Source organism: Nycticebus coucang, chromosome 14 (genome assembly GCF_027406575.1).
Source record: "Nycticebus coucang isolate mNycCou1 chromosome 14, mNycCou1.pri, whole genome shotgun sequence".
NCBI classification, from domain to species: domain Eukaryota; kingdom Metazoa; phylum Chordata; class Mammalia; order Primates; family Lorisidae; genus Nycticebus; species Nycticebus coucang.
Genome location: NC_069793.1, coordinates 64,356,649 through 64,370,742, shown reverse-complemented (window position 1 = coordinate 64,370,742; position 14,094 = coordinate 64,356,649). Strand labels below are relative to the sequence as shown.

The 14,094-nt window shown below is 41.0% G+C and overlaps 1 protein-coding gene across 4 annotated transcripts in view; it reads left to right on the top strand.

The window, feature by feature from the left end:
* Positions 1-14,094, top strand: part of STIM1 (stromal interaction molecule 1) — a 249,598-nt gene that overhangs the window by 222,747 nt on the left and 12,757 nt on the right. For all 4 annotated transcript variants that reach the window (XM_053560826.1, XM_053560830.1, XM_053560829.1 and 1 more), the window contains exon 7: positions 4,137-4,314. In XM_053560826.1, the coding sequence (XP_053416801.1) occupies positions 4,137-4,314 (178 nt within the window). The remainder of the gene's footprint in view (positions 1-4,136; positions 4,315-14,094) is intronic.

The window sequence follows — 14,094 nt, the reverse complement described above, 5'->3', positions numbered from 1 at the left end:
ACCACATGCACATATCAATACAGTAGGCCTAGTTCCTTATGTTGACCACCTCTGTATGTTGACCAGCTTGTTACAGTCCCTTGGGTGGTCAACTTAAAAAGGTTCTACTGTAGGGCGGCGCCTGTGGCTCAGTTGGTAGGGCGCCGGCCCCATATACCGAGGGTGGTGGGTTCAAACCTGGCCCTGGCTGGACTGCAGCCAAAAAACGGCTGGGCGTTGTGGCGGGCGCCTATGGTCCCAGCTACTCGGGAGGCTGAGGCAGGAGAGTCTCTTGGGCCCAGGAGTTGGAGGTTGCTGTGAGCTGTGTGATGCCATGGCACTCTACCGAGGGCCATGAAGTGAGACTCTGTCTCTACGAAAAAAAAAAAAAAAAGGTTCTACTGTAATATACTGTTTCCCAAAGAAACCTCATAAATATTTCTTCTTATTATCCATAGCTCTTTCTTGCATAGAGTTTAAATGTTCTTAAGGACTGACTTATATGACTTTGGGTAAATCCCTTTTCCAAAGGGGCTTATTTCCTCATTGGTAATATGAAGGGGCTAAAATACGAGAACACTCAGCACTCTTAAGAGAATACTCCTAACTCTAATAGTCTGGATTTTGTTGAAATAAAGCATGATTTAAAAACTATGGCTGAAGATTTATGAAAAGGGAGTGCCAGTTAGTCAATCTGTGCACTTCCTGACATCTTAAGAACCATGTCCGTGCTACCAATTGTAAGGAATTCACTGCTCCTGGGGCAGCCAAACTCATACATAAGAAGGAGCAGTGAGCAAATACTTAATGCAGGCTCTGTTCCAGCTTATGGGATAAGAACTCTAAGGACTAAAATGTCAAGAGGCAGGAGATGAGTGGATGGGTAGGAAGGTCTTGGACATTAAGACTGAGTGTAGGATATGAGGCTAAATTCCTGAGACATTATGATGTTCATGAAGTGTTGTAGGATGTGGAAGGCAATAGAGTCAAAGCCTATTTTGTTTTGTTTTGTTTTTCAGAAAGGAGGAGGCCTACCTAAGACTGTCTTTTAGAAAATGATTCTAGGGCGGCACCTGTGGCTCAAGGAGTAGGGTGCCGGTCCCATATGCTGGAGGTGGCGGGTTCAAACCCAGCCCCGGCCAAAAAAAAAAAAAAAAAAAAAAAAAGAAAATGATTCTAGTAGCCTAGGGACTCTACTTGGAAAGTTTTGGCAGGAATTCGTGTAAAGGAAAATGAGGTCTGGTCTCTTCTGTTATTTTTTAATGATAGGTACTATTTTCTTTGGGGTGGGGGGAGGATTTCTTAAGAGCCAGGTATTAAGTACTTAAATGCATTATTGCTTTTAATCACTACATACCCTTGAGGTGGAATACAATCATTATCCTTATTTTAGAGTTGGGGAAATGAAGGCTCAGAGAGGGTAAGTGCTTTGCTGAGCATCACATATCAGTAAGTAGTGAGCTAATAATTCTGACACTTTCAGGGTGCTGCCTTTAGTAAGGCAGCAGCCTTATCAGATTCATTTCCATGGACTGGGCTTCTAGGGGGAAAGACGGGTCTGGTCTCTAAGCTGATTTCTGGCCACACTCTGGGTCTCTGGTTCTTGGGCCCTTTGTCAATTAGGGGCTAAGTGCTGCTGTTTCAGCATCCCCTTAATTCATTTGTCTGAAAAACATGTACTGTTTCCATTCCAGAGGCAAAAGAATCTGGGCAGGAGACATTCCAAGTTTGGGGATAAAACTAAGCTGTTCTCTAGGGCCTCCAGAGCTCAATGACCACTGTAGCACTCAGAAATAGACAAAGACACTCCACCACCCCCAACCAGGCTTACACATATTCCCCTGTGATGGTGTCCAGAGCCTATATGCCGCCTGTACCTCACTTTAACAGGCCTGCATTGCCAGCCACCATAAAGCTTTATTTGTAGTGTTCCTATAAATTTTGTGTGAATAAATATAATGCTACATGTTTATACATTCCAGTTAGGATTTCACTGGGTTTTAGGATAATTCTTTGAGGCAGGCAGGAATTTTGATTCCCAATTTACTTTGAAGAAACGGGCTAAACTATTGTTCATAGTCACACAACTACTTAGAGTCAAGACTTGGAACCAGGCTGCCTAATTATAATGCTAGTTGTTGATGCCTTAGGGTTGGGCAGTGCTTGATTGTACATTTATTTTCTCATTTCTATACCCAGTAATAGTTATTAATTTCCATCCCTACTAAAGCTTATTGGGACCATGAAAGTGAGTCAGACTTGGTTCTACTTTAAAAGAGAAGAGCTCCTTATTTTAGGAGAGACAGACATATAGTGTTGGCTTTTCTGAAGAGGCTGCTTTCAAAGAGGACAATATTTCAGTGAAGAATTGAGTTCCAGCTCAATAATTCCTTTCTTGGCTTCCTTAAGTCTCCCCCTACCACCACCCCAGAAGTGTAATTTTATGCAGTTAGGCAGTGGAAGAGCATAGTAGAGAATATTCCGTCACTTAAGATGGGGGCAGGAAATGGCGCCTCTGATTTGTTTTTGGCTATGCATGTAGCACCATCTGGTGTTCATCTTAAGGAGGTTCAACTCCCTTTTTCTCCAGGGACAATGCAGGCAGAAGACTACAATTTGTCTCCAGAAAGTTTGCTGCCTAACATTCTTCCCCTTACTTCCTTGCTTGTCTCACCATGTCTTTTGAGGCCTCATCCACTGAGAACTTTGAACTTGGGGTTTTTTAGAGGTATATGTCTGTTTCTACTCTTCTGTTCCCTCTACTTAATCAACTCAGTGATAAGTGCTCTTCTCTTTCTGTCCTTCTTGTTCTGTACTGTATCCTTTGTTTTCTACATGTCCTATCTAAGCCGTATATCTTGCCTCTTCTTCATCATCCTTTCCCTCTTGTATCCTGGTCTCTTGATAACTTGGTGGTTTCTACTAAGTAAAAAGACTTGACAATAGCTAAGTTCTTTCCCTCTTCCAAAGGGATTAGCAAACTCTTCACTGTTTCTTCTGGGTCTTGCCCAAACCTCCCCTTCCTTGACTCCTTTTAGGCATAGTTGATTACTCCATCCTTTGGGCTCACTCAAAACCTTATAAATCTCTTTATTATAGAACTTATTACACTGTATATAGTGATTTGTTTACTTAACTTTATTGCACCAGATCATGAGCTCCTCAGCAGCAGGGATAGCTTTCTGATTTATCTTTACATATCTAAGGGTTAGCACAGGGCTTGGCATTTAGTAGGCAATTGATAGTGAATGAATAGATGAATAAATGAATGGATTAACATTGATATGTAGAGGAAAGGCAGCAGGGAGGAAGGAGGCTTGCTTAAATGGACAAAAGATTTTGTCAGGGAACAGAGGGAATGTGTGGGTAGGTGCAAGAGTGGATTTTCATTATAACTGATGCCCTTGAGATCCTTTCCACTAGGGAAGATAATGTCGGAAGGGAGCTCAGGGCCTGGGGACTACAGGGGACTCTTCTGAGCCTTGCCCAGCCTCTTTGGCATGAATTTCATTTTTCTGTACTTCTAATAACAGGTACTCAGGAGTTCAAGAAGTCTATCTCAGTTGTTCCTTTCTTGTCTTCCTTAAGCCTCTCCCTACCACAATCCGCCAGTCATCTCTCAGCCATTAAGTTTTCCTGGGTCTTTGTCTATCTTCCAGGGTATTCTAAATTTATTGTACCTTATATATACCCTGATGAACGGGGAATAATTATGGAATTTGAAATCACACAGATTGGAATTCTTGTTACAGTTCTTTCAGCAAGTTATTTCTCCTTTCCAAGCCTTCAGATATCCACCTGCCCCAGACTGATAATGATAGTAACCTATCATTGTCTGCTAGGAGGACAAATGTGAAATACCTTGTAAACTAGTAGTTGTTATGATTTAGTATGTGAAGCATTTTAGAAGAGGGATTTAGATGCCTGAAAATCTGGTTTCACAGCTTGATTACTGGCAGCAAAATGATGGCCAGTGTAAGAATTAGGATTAGGTAATGACTCTGGTTTCTAGCTCAGAGCCAGATAGTCAGCAGAGTAGCGAGAGTATGTGCTGAGAGGTGGAGCTCTCTCACTTTCCTCTTTGATGCCATGACTCATGGCATGTCGGCTGGCACCCCCTTGCCTGGCCTCCTCCAGCTCCCTGCATTGTCCCCCAGGCTGCACAAGGCCCAGGAGGAGCACCGCACAGTGGAGGTGGAGAAAGTCCATCTGGAGAAGAAGCTGCGTGATGAGATCAAACTTGCCAAACAGGAAGCCCAGCGGCTGAAAGAGCTGCGAGAGGGTACTGAGAATGAGCGGAGCCGCCAAAAATATGCTGAGGAAGAGTTGGAACAGGTAGGAGAGTCTACAAATTCCTGGTCACCTTGAGGGTGGGTAAAGGGCAGGGGCCCAGGGTCTGCATGAAATGTTTCATGTATGAAGACTTTGAAATAAGGCTCAAAGACTATCTTCTACAGATGCTGGACTCTTATAAAAGTGGAGAAGTTGCAAAGATTTTAAAGAACAGTAGATAATGGATCATAACAGTTCTTTAATTCCTTTTTTATTGAGGTATTTCCATGGAGTAAAGTGTATAAATCCTAAGTATATATAGGTGCCATGCTGTAAAACATATGCTTGTACCTGTGTAACCACCACCCAGATCAGGACACGGCACCTGTTCAGTACACCAGAAAGCTCACTGTTGCTCCTCACCCCCTACTTTGCGTTTCATCCAAAAAGTAACTATTGCCTCTAAACCAGACAACTATTGTTGTCTGATTTTCAACTTCATATAAATGGAATTATATAGTATATACTCTTTTGTATTTTGTTTCTTTTCATTCAACATTGTCTGTAAAAGTTCATTCATGTTGCATGTCATGATATTAATAGTTGCTTTATTTCCATTGCTGAATAATAATTCATTGTATAAGTATGCTATAATTTATTTATCCTTTCTTCTCCTGATGGACATTTGGATTATTTTCAGGGTTTTTTGGCTTTTATGAATAACACTGCCATGAGTCTTCTTTTGTGAATAACACTGCCATGCATATATCTCTTGGTAGCAACAAGCACTCATTTCTGATGTATATATAATAGAGCATTTATATATTTAGCTTTATTAGAAACTGCCAGTTTTACAAAACAGATATAACAATCTATACTGCCACCAGCAATGTATGAGAATTCTAGTTGATCTGTGACCTTGGTATTTTTAGGCATTTTAAAGTTAGATATTCTGGTTGGTATGTAGTGATATCCCATGATTTTAATTTTCATTTCCCCAATGTTATTGAACACCCTTTCATAAATTTATTGGCCATTTGATTTGGCAATCTCTTTTCATTTAAAAATTTGGTTTGGGCGGCGTCTGTGGCTCAGTCGGTAAGGCGCCGGCCCCATATACCGAGGGTGGTGGTTTCAAACCCGGCCCCGGCTGAACTGCAACAAAAAAATAGCCGGGCGTTGTGGCAGGCGCCTGTAGTCCCAGCTACTCGGGAGGCTGAGGCAAGAGAATCGCTTAAGCCCAGGAGTTGGAGGTTGCTGTGAGCTGTATGATGCCATGGCACTCTACCGAGGGCCATAAAGTGAAACTCTGTCTCTACAAAAAAAAAAAAAAAAAAATTTGGTTTATGTCTTTTTCTTCTTGAGTTGTAAGAGTTCTCTATGTACTCTGGATATAAATCTTTTGTCAATACATTTTCACATATATATTGCAAATATTTTCTCTCAATCTGTAGCCTTCATTTTTACTCTCAATATCGTCTTTTGATAAACAGAAGTTTTTGATTTTAATGATGATTTAAAGATTTAGTTGTTTTAAAAAATGGTTATTGTTTTTTGTTTCCTGTTTAGTATCCCCACTCCAAGATACTTTTCTAAATTTTCTTCTAAAACTTTTATTGCTTGACTTTTCACATTTAGGAATATGTTTTACTTCATATTCATTTTTGTATGTGATATGAAGAACCTTATTTTCCCAAGTAAGGTGATCATTCAGGAGTCTTTATCCTTTTCTATATTCTATTTGTGTATCTTTGTACGGCATTGTTCATTAAGACATAAGTCTTTTTTTTTTTTGCAGTTTTTGGCCAGGGCTGGGTTTGAACCCGCCACCTCTGGCATATGGAGCTGGCGCCCTACTCCTTTGAGCCACAGGCGCCGCCCTGAGACATAAGTCTTAATATGTTTGGTAGTGTTGGGCGGCGCCTGTGGCTCAGCGAGTAGGGCGCTGGCCCCACATGCCGAGGGTGGCGGGTTCAAACCCAGCCCCGGTCAAACTGCAACAACAAAAAAAAATAGCTGGGCGTTGTGGCGGGCGCCTGTAGTCCCAGCTACTAGGGAGGCTGAGGCAAGAGAATCGCGGAAGCCCAGGAGTTAGAGGTTGCTGTGAGCCGTGTGACGCCACGGCACTCTACCCGAGGGCGGTACAGTGAGACTCTGTCTCTACAAAAAAAAAAAAAAAAAATATATGTTTGGTAGTGTTAATTTTTCCAGCTTTTTTCTTCTGCAGGATGGAGTCGGCTATTTGAGAATCTTTGCATTTCCAAAATGCAATCACCTATTTTTCCTTCCAAAAAAACCCTGGATGTCTGGCATGGTGGCTCATGCCTATAACCCTAGCACTTTGGGAGGCTGAGGCCAATGTATTGCTTGAGCTCAAGAGTTAGAAACCATTCTGGGCAAGAATGAGACCCCCATTTCTACTAAAAATAGAAAAACTACCCAGGCATTCTGAGGGGTGCCTGTAATCCCAGCCACTTAGGAACACCCAACTCTCTACCCAGGGTAGCAGAGTGACACTCTGTCTCCAAAAAAAACCCTGAATTTTTATTATGTTTGCCTTGAATCAAAATATGGAAAAAATTGACATTTTAACAAAATAATTCTTCTAACCCATGAGCATAGTTTATCCTGTCACCCACTTAGATTTTTTAAAATTTCTTTCAGATTGGCCAGGTGCAATGGCTCATGCCTGTAATCCTAGCACTCTGTGAGGCCGAAGGAGGTGGATTGCTTGAGCTTAAGAATTCAAGACCAGGCCAGGGGCACTGGTTCATGCCTGTAATCCTAGCACTCTGGGAGGTGAAGGCGGGTGGATTTCTCATGAGTTTAAGACCAGCCTGAGCAAAAGCGAGACCCCGTCTCTTAAAAAAAAAAGGTGATAGGAAGACATTATTCTTAGTAAAGCATCACAAGAATGGAGAAGCATGAATCCTATGTACTCAATTTTTTTATTTGTTTGTTTTTTTTTTTTTTGCTGGGGCTAGGTTTGAACCCGCCACCTCCGGGATATGGGACCGGCACCCTACTCCTTGAGCCACAGGCACCGCCCTGTACTCAATTTTGATATGAGGACAATTAATGACAATTAAGGTTATGGGGGGGAGGAAAAGCAGAAAGAGGGACAGAGGGAGGGGGGTGGGGCCTTGGTGTGTGTCACACTTTATGGGGGCAAGACATGATTGCAAGAGGGACTTTACCTAACAATTGCAATCAGTGTAATCTGGCCTATTGTACCCTCAATGAATCCCCAACAATAAAAAAAAAAAAAAAAAAAGAAAATATAAAGTGGGATGTATATCTAAGCTCTTTGCTTTATAAATAAAAAAGAACTAAAATATATATAAAAAAAAAGGTGATAACTTTGGCTCAGCGCCTGTAGCTCATTGGTCATTGTGCCAGCCACATACACCAAGGCTGGTGGGTTCGAACCCAGCCTGGGCCAGCTGAACAACAATGACAACTGCCACAACAACAGCAACAACAAAAAATAGCCAGGCATTGTGGCGGGCACCTGTAGTCCCAGCTAGTTGGGAGGCTGAGGCAAGAGAATTGCTTAAGCCCAAGAATTAGAGGTTACTGTGAGCTGTGACTCCATGGTACTCTACTGAGGGTGACGTAGTGAGACTCTGTCTCAAAAAAGAAAAAAGAGGGCGGCACCTGTGGCTCAAAGGGGTAGGGCGCCGGGCCCATACGCTTGAGGTGGCGGGTTCAAACCCAGCCCCAGCCAAAAACAAAAAAAGAATTCAAGACCAGCCTGAGCAAGAGCGAGGCCCCCATCTGTACTAAATGTAGAAAAACTAGCCAGGTGTTGTAGTAGATGCCTATAGTTTCAGCTACTCAGGAGGCTGAAAGGAAGAGGATCTCTTTAAGACCAGGAGTTTGAGGTTGCTTTGTGCTATGATGCCATGGCACTCTACCCAGGGTAACAGAGTCAGACTCTGTCTTTAAAAAAAATTTTTTTCTCTCAGTCATGTTTTGTAGTTTTTATTTTTATTTTGTTTTATTTTGTGTGTTTTGTAGTTTTTAGTATAGAAGAGTTGTACTTTTTTTTGGAGACAGATTCTTGCTTTGTCACCTTGACTCGAGTGCAGTGACGTCATCAGAACTCCCTGCAGCCTCAAGCTCCGGGGCTCAAGCAATCCTCCTGCCTCAGCCTCAAAAAGTAGCTGGGACTACAAGTGTGCACCACCACACCTAACTATAACTTTTCTATTTTTTTTTTTTTTGTAGAGACAGAGTCTCACTGTACCGCCCTCCGGTAGAGTGCCGTGGTGTCACACGGCTCACAGCAACCTCTAACTCTTGGGCTTATGCGATTCTCTTGCCTCAGCCTCCCAAGCAGCTGGGACTACAGGCGTCCGCCACAACACCCGGCTATTTTTTTGTTGCAGTTTGGCCGGGGCTGGGTTTGAACCCGCCACCCTCGGCATATGGGGCCAGCACCCTACTCACTGAGCCACAGGCGCCGCCCAACTTTTTACTTTTCTATTTTTAGTAGAGATGGGATCTTGCTTTTACTCAGGCTGGTCTTGAACTCCTGAGATCAAGGGATCCTCCTGAGTTGGCCTCTCAGAGTGCTAGGATTAGGGGGCATGAACCACTGCACCTGGCCTTTTTCTTTTTAAACTTTAATTTGCTCTTAATTTTTGTAGCTTTTTGAGACAGAAGATTAGATAATTGATTTTAAACCTTTAATCTTCTCCAATATCTACAATTAGAGTTATAAATTTCCATCTCAGCTTTATCTACATTTAATGTGATTTAATATTTCATATTTTCATTGTCATTCAATTGAAAAGATTTCCTAGTTTCTGGGTTTTTTTGTTTTGTTTTTGTCCATGGTTATCTAGAAATATGTTGCTTGTATTTCTGTACACTTGAGGACTTTTCTAGTTATCTTTCTCTGGTTAATTTATAGCTTACTTTCATTATGATCAGAGAAACATATGCTATATAGAGAACATCTTGCTATATGGTTTCGGTCCTTGGAAACTTGTTGAAACTTGGTTTGTGTAAAAAGTCTAAACAATACAGTTAAAAGGTAAAGAGTATCAGACTGGATAAAAAACAAGACCCAATTTATATACTGTTTACAAGAGACATACTTTAAATATTAGGACACAAAACAGGTTAAAGGTAAAAAGATAAGATGTATAATAGGTAGGTCACTAGGAAAGTTTTGGGACAGACTGTGTTATGGTGCATTATTTCACTTCCAAGAAACACAGTTGTCAGTGTCCTTTCTGGTTCACAGGCCTAAGTTCCTCCTTGCTTGGCTTATTGGTGTTACTGGGAGGGCTTCATTTGTTTTTGTCCACATGGATTTTAAGTTTCTTGATTATTGTCAAAACTTTTATATAATGACCCACATTCAAACACTAAGCAAAATAAAGCAGGATTAGCTATATATTTAGATCAAAGTAGACTACTTTCTTTTTTTTGAGACAGAGTCTCACTATGTTGCCCTCAGTAGAATGCTGTGGCATCACAGCTCACAGCAACCTCAAACTCTCGGGCTTAAGCGATTCTCTTGCCTCAGCCTCCCAAGTAGCTGGGACTACAGGTGCCCACCACAACACCCAGCTATTTTTTTTTGTACTTGTCATTGTATAGCAGACCCAGGCCAGGTTCTAACCTACCAGCCCCGGTGTATGAGCCCTAACCACTAAGCTTTGGGCGCTGAGCCTAGACTTCAAGTCAAGAAGCATTACTAGATCCCACAATGGATAAATGCTTATCTATAATAATCATTAATTTGTTTGTTTGTTTGTTTGTTTTTTGAGGCAGAGTCTCACTTTGTCATCCTCAGTAGAGTACCAAGGTGTCATAGCTCACAGCAACCTCAAATTCCTGGGCTCAAGCAATCCTCTTGCCTCAGCCTCCTAAGTAGCTGGGACTACAGGTGCCTATCACAGTGCCTGGCTATTTTTAGAGATGGGATCTTGCTGTTGCTCAGGCTGGTCTCAAACTCCTGAGCTCAGGCAATTCACCCGTCTCAGCCTCCCAGAGTGCTGGGATTATAGGCATAAGCCACTGCACCCAGCCAATAACAATCAATTTGAAGAAACCTAATGATATAGTTAAACAAGCAAAAGTTGAATGCACTAAAAGAATGATAGACATGTTTGTAATCAAAGTTAGAGATTTTAGTATACATTTCTCAATAATAAATAGTCAAAAACATTAATAAGGATATAAAAAGTTTTTAAACATTAATAAATTTGACCTCCTTGATACATATTGAGCATTTACTAAAAAGTACAGAATGCATTGTTTTTAGTATTTACATATCTCTTAAAACAATGCTTCTGGTCCATTTTCTTCTCTTTTGAGAATACAATATTTATGTTAGATCTTTTAACTGTATTCCATGTGTCTTTTGTGCTCAGTTCTGTTCTTTTTTTTTTGTCTCTGTGTTTTGGTTTGGGTATTTTCTGTTAACCTCTCTTTGAGTCTTTAATCCTGCATTCTGCTGTGAACATTCTGTTGTGTAACCCACCCAGTGTTCCTCTCAGATAATGTATTTTTCAATTCTAGAACACTCATTTTATTCTTTTATAGATTCTAGTCTCTATGCCAAATTTCTATCTTTTTATCTATTGCTTCTATCTTCTCTTGTATTTTTTAAACATATTAATCACAATTATTTTAAAGTTCTTATCTGGTAACACTTAACATCTAGACAATTTAGGAATCTGCTTATTTTTTTCAACTCTTAATTATTGTTTATATTTTCCTGCCTGTTATGTGTACTAACTTATGTAATGCTAGACAGTGTGTTCAAAATAATAGAGGCTTTAGATAATTTTATCTTCTGTCAGATACAGGGTTTCTCCTTTTTTGTGTGAGGTATATAGGGTGAGGTGCTGATCACCTCACACCAATCAGATTGAGCTACATTGAAACTACGTTGTAGCTTTAGTAAGAATTGCTCTGTTCCTTATTTATCACAGTTTCTCTAGCATGTCCCTCCCTGACTTTTTAATTGAGAGCTGGTGAATTTCTTTCTTAATTTGCAGCTCTGAAAGACTGTAAGAGATTCAGTTTTGCTGTATACTAGGCTGTTTTCTCTGTGCCCAAGTAAAATCCTTCTGCATGGGCCAAGCCTAATTTTAGCTCTCATCTAGAATCATTAATAACCTCCAGGGAAGAAAATGAATGGCAAATGTCAACTTACCTTAAAAAGGCTTTTGCGCCTCTGGATTTTCAATCTATCTAGTTAAGTGGTTTTCAAACACTTTTTTTGGTCTTAGGACCTATTTACTCTAAAAAATTATTTATGACCTCAAAGAACACTCTTTTTGTTTGTTTGGTCATTTGTTTTGACACAGAATCTCACTCTGTTGTCCAGGCGAGAGTGCTGTAGCCTCAGCCTAGCTCACAGCAACCTCAAAATCCTGGGTTCAAGTGACCCTCCTGCCTCAGCTTCCCAAGGAGCTGGCACTACAAGGCCATACCACCAGGCCCTGCTAAGTCTTCTATTTTTAGTAGAGACAGGGTCTTGCTCTTACTCAGGCTGGTCTTGAACTCCTGAACTCAAGTGATCCTCCTGTCTTGGCCTCCAGAGTGTTAGAATTATAGGCAAGAGCCACTGCACCCAGCCTTTTTTTTTTTTTTTTTTCTTATAGAGACAGGGTTTCATCCTATTGCCTAAGCCAGAGTGCAGTGGTATAATCATAGCTCACTGTAATGTTGACTTCATGGTCACAATGGATCTTCTTACCTCAACCTCATAAGTAGATGGAACTACAGGTATGCACCACCATGCCTGGTTAATTAAAAAAATTTTTTTTGTTTTGTAGAGACGGTCTCACTCTGTTGCCCAGGTTGGTCTCTAACTTGTGGCCTCAAGCAATCCTTCCTCCTCCGCCTCCAAAACTGCTAGGATTATAAGCATGTGCCACTGTGTCTGTCCTCAAAGAACATTTTTATGGGGGCCATATTATTGATGTTATATTTACCCTAGTTGAATTAAAACTCAGAAAATGTAAAAAATATTTATTAATTCATTTAAAATAACTATATTGGCCAGGTGTGGTGGCTCATGCCTATAATCCTAGCACTCTGGGAGGCCAAAACAGGAAGATCGCTTGAGCGATCCAGAGTTCAAGACCAGCCTAAGCAAGAGTGAGACCCCGTTTCTACTAACAGAAAAATTGGCCTGGTGCCTATAGCTCAGTGGCTAGGGCACTGGCCACATACAACGGGGCTGGTAGGTTCAAACCTGGCCCAGGCCTACTAAACAACAGTGACAACTACAACCAAAAAATAGCCAGGCGTTGTGGCAGGCACCTATAGTCCCAGCTACGTGGGAGGCTGAGGCAAAAGAATCTCTTGTGCCCAAGAGCTTGAGGTTGGTGCGAGCTGTGACACCACGGCACTCTACCAAGATGACATAATGAAAGTCTGTCAATAAGTAAATAAATAAATAAATAAATAAAAATAGAAAAATTAACCCAGCTTCATGGTGGGCCCCTGTAATCCAGCTACATGAGAAGCTATTAAACCTCTTATATGTTAACACAAATAGCATATTTTATGAAAAGTGACTAAATTTTCCAGAATAAAAACATTTTAATGAAAGGAATGACTTTTTACAAATTTGCAAATCTTTTAAATGTCGGACTTAATAGACTGCTAGATTCTTTTATTAGTGTCTATAATCAATATGTTGTGATTTCACACATCATGTAGCCTCTGGAGAAGACCACAGTTCAGTTGTCAGAGGAAGGAAGTGAAGTATTTGTTTTCTCTCTCTCTCTCTCTCTCTTTTTTCTTATTATATTAACTTTGGCTGATTGGAAGGGAGTGAACTATTTGGATTCATCTATCCATGTAATAAAAAATAAAAGAGGAAGGAAGTAAAAAAAGGTAAATAATGTTTTAGTATTCTTATGAAAATAGTCTTGATCTCTCGGATTCCTTGAAAGGTCTTGAGGACACCTCCAGGTCCTTGGATCATACTTAGAGAACTGCAGACCTAGTCCTGATTGCTTCTATAGCACTGTGATACCTTTGAAACATAATTATACTTTATGCAGCTTTTTCTTTTTTCTTTTTTTGTCCGGGGCTGGGTTTGAACCCGCCACCTCCGGCATATGGGACCGGCGCCCTACCCGCTGAGCCACAGGTGCCGCCCTTTATGCAGCTTTTTCAAGAAAGTATGTTGGATCAAAATTGTTCTGCCCTGACCTCTACTGAAAATAGAAGTCAGGTGATTACGCTTTAAAATATATAGCTCAATGTTTATTAACTTTGGATGCATATTAGAACGATTCAGAAAGCTTTTAAAAACTTTTTTTTCAAGATAGGGTCTTACTCTGTCACCTGGCTAAAGCTAGTGTCATAGCTCACTGCAACCTCAAACTTACGGGCTCAGGCTCGGCTTCCTGGTACCTGGGACTACAGCTGTGCACCACGACAGCCAGTGAATTTTTCTGTTCTTTTATAGAGACCAGGGTCTCACTCTTGCTCAGGCTGGTCTTGAACTCATGGCCTCAAGCAGTCCTCCTTCCTTTGCTGCCCAGAGTGCTAGAATTATAGACATGAGCTACCATGCCCAGCCTAAAAACTTAAAAAAAAATTTTTTTTTTTGGTGTAGCTGGGGTTTCACCATGTTGCCCAGGCTGATCCTGAACTCCTGGCCTGAAGTGATCCTCTGATTTGAGTGTTAGGAGGCAAACTTGAGGCTGGTAGGCCAGCCCCTTCATGGGCCTCCTGGACTGCCATGCTTCCTACTATTTACTCTGTTTTTGCACTTCTTCATCATTCTTCCCTTCTTTCTTTATCCTGTTCCTTTAACTGGTTTTAATGTAGAACTTGATTATAAATTTTCAGACGTGG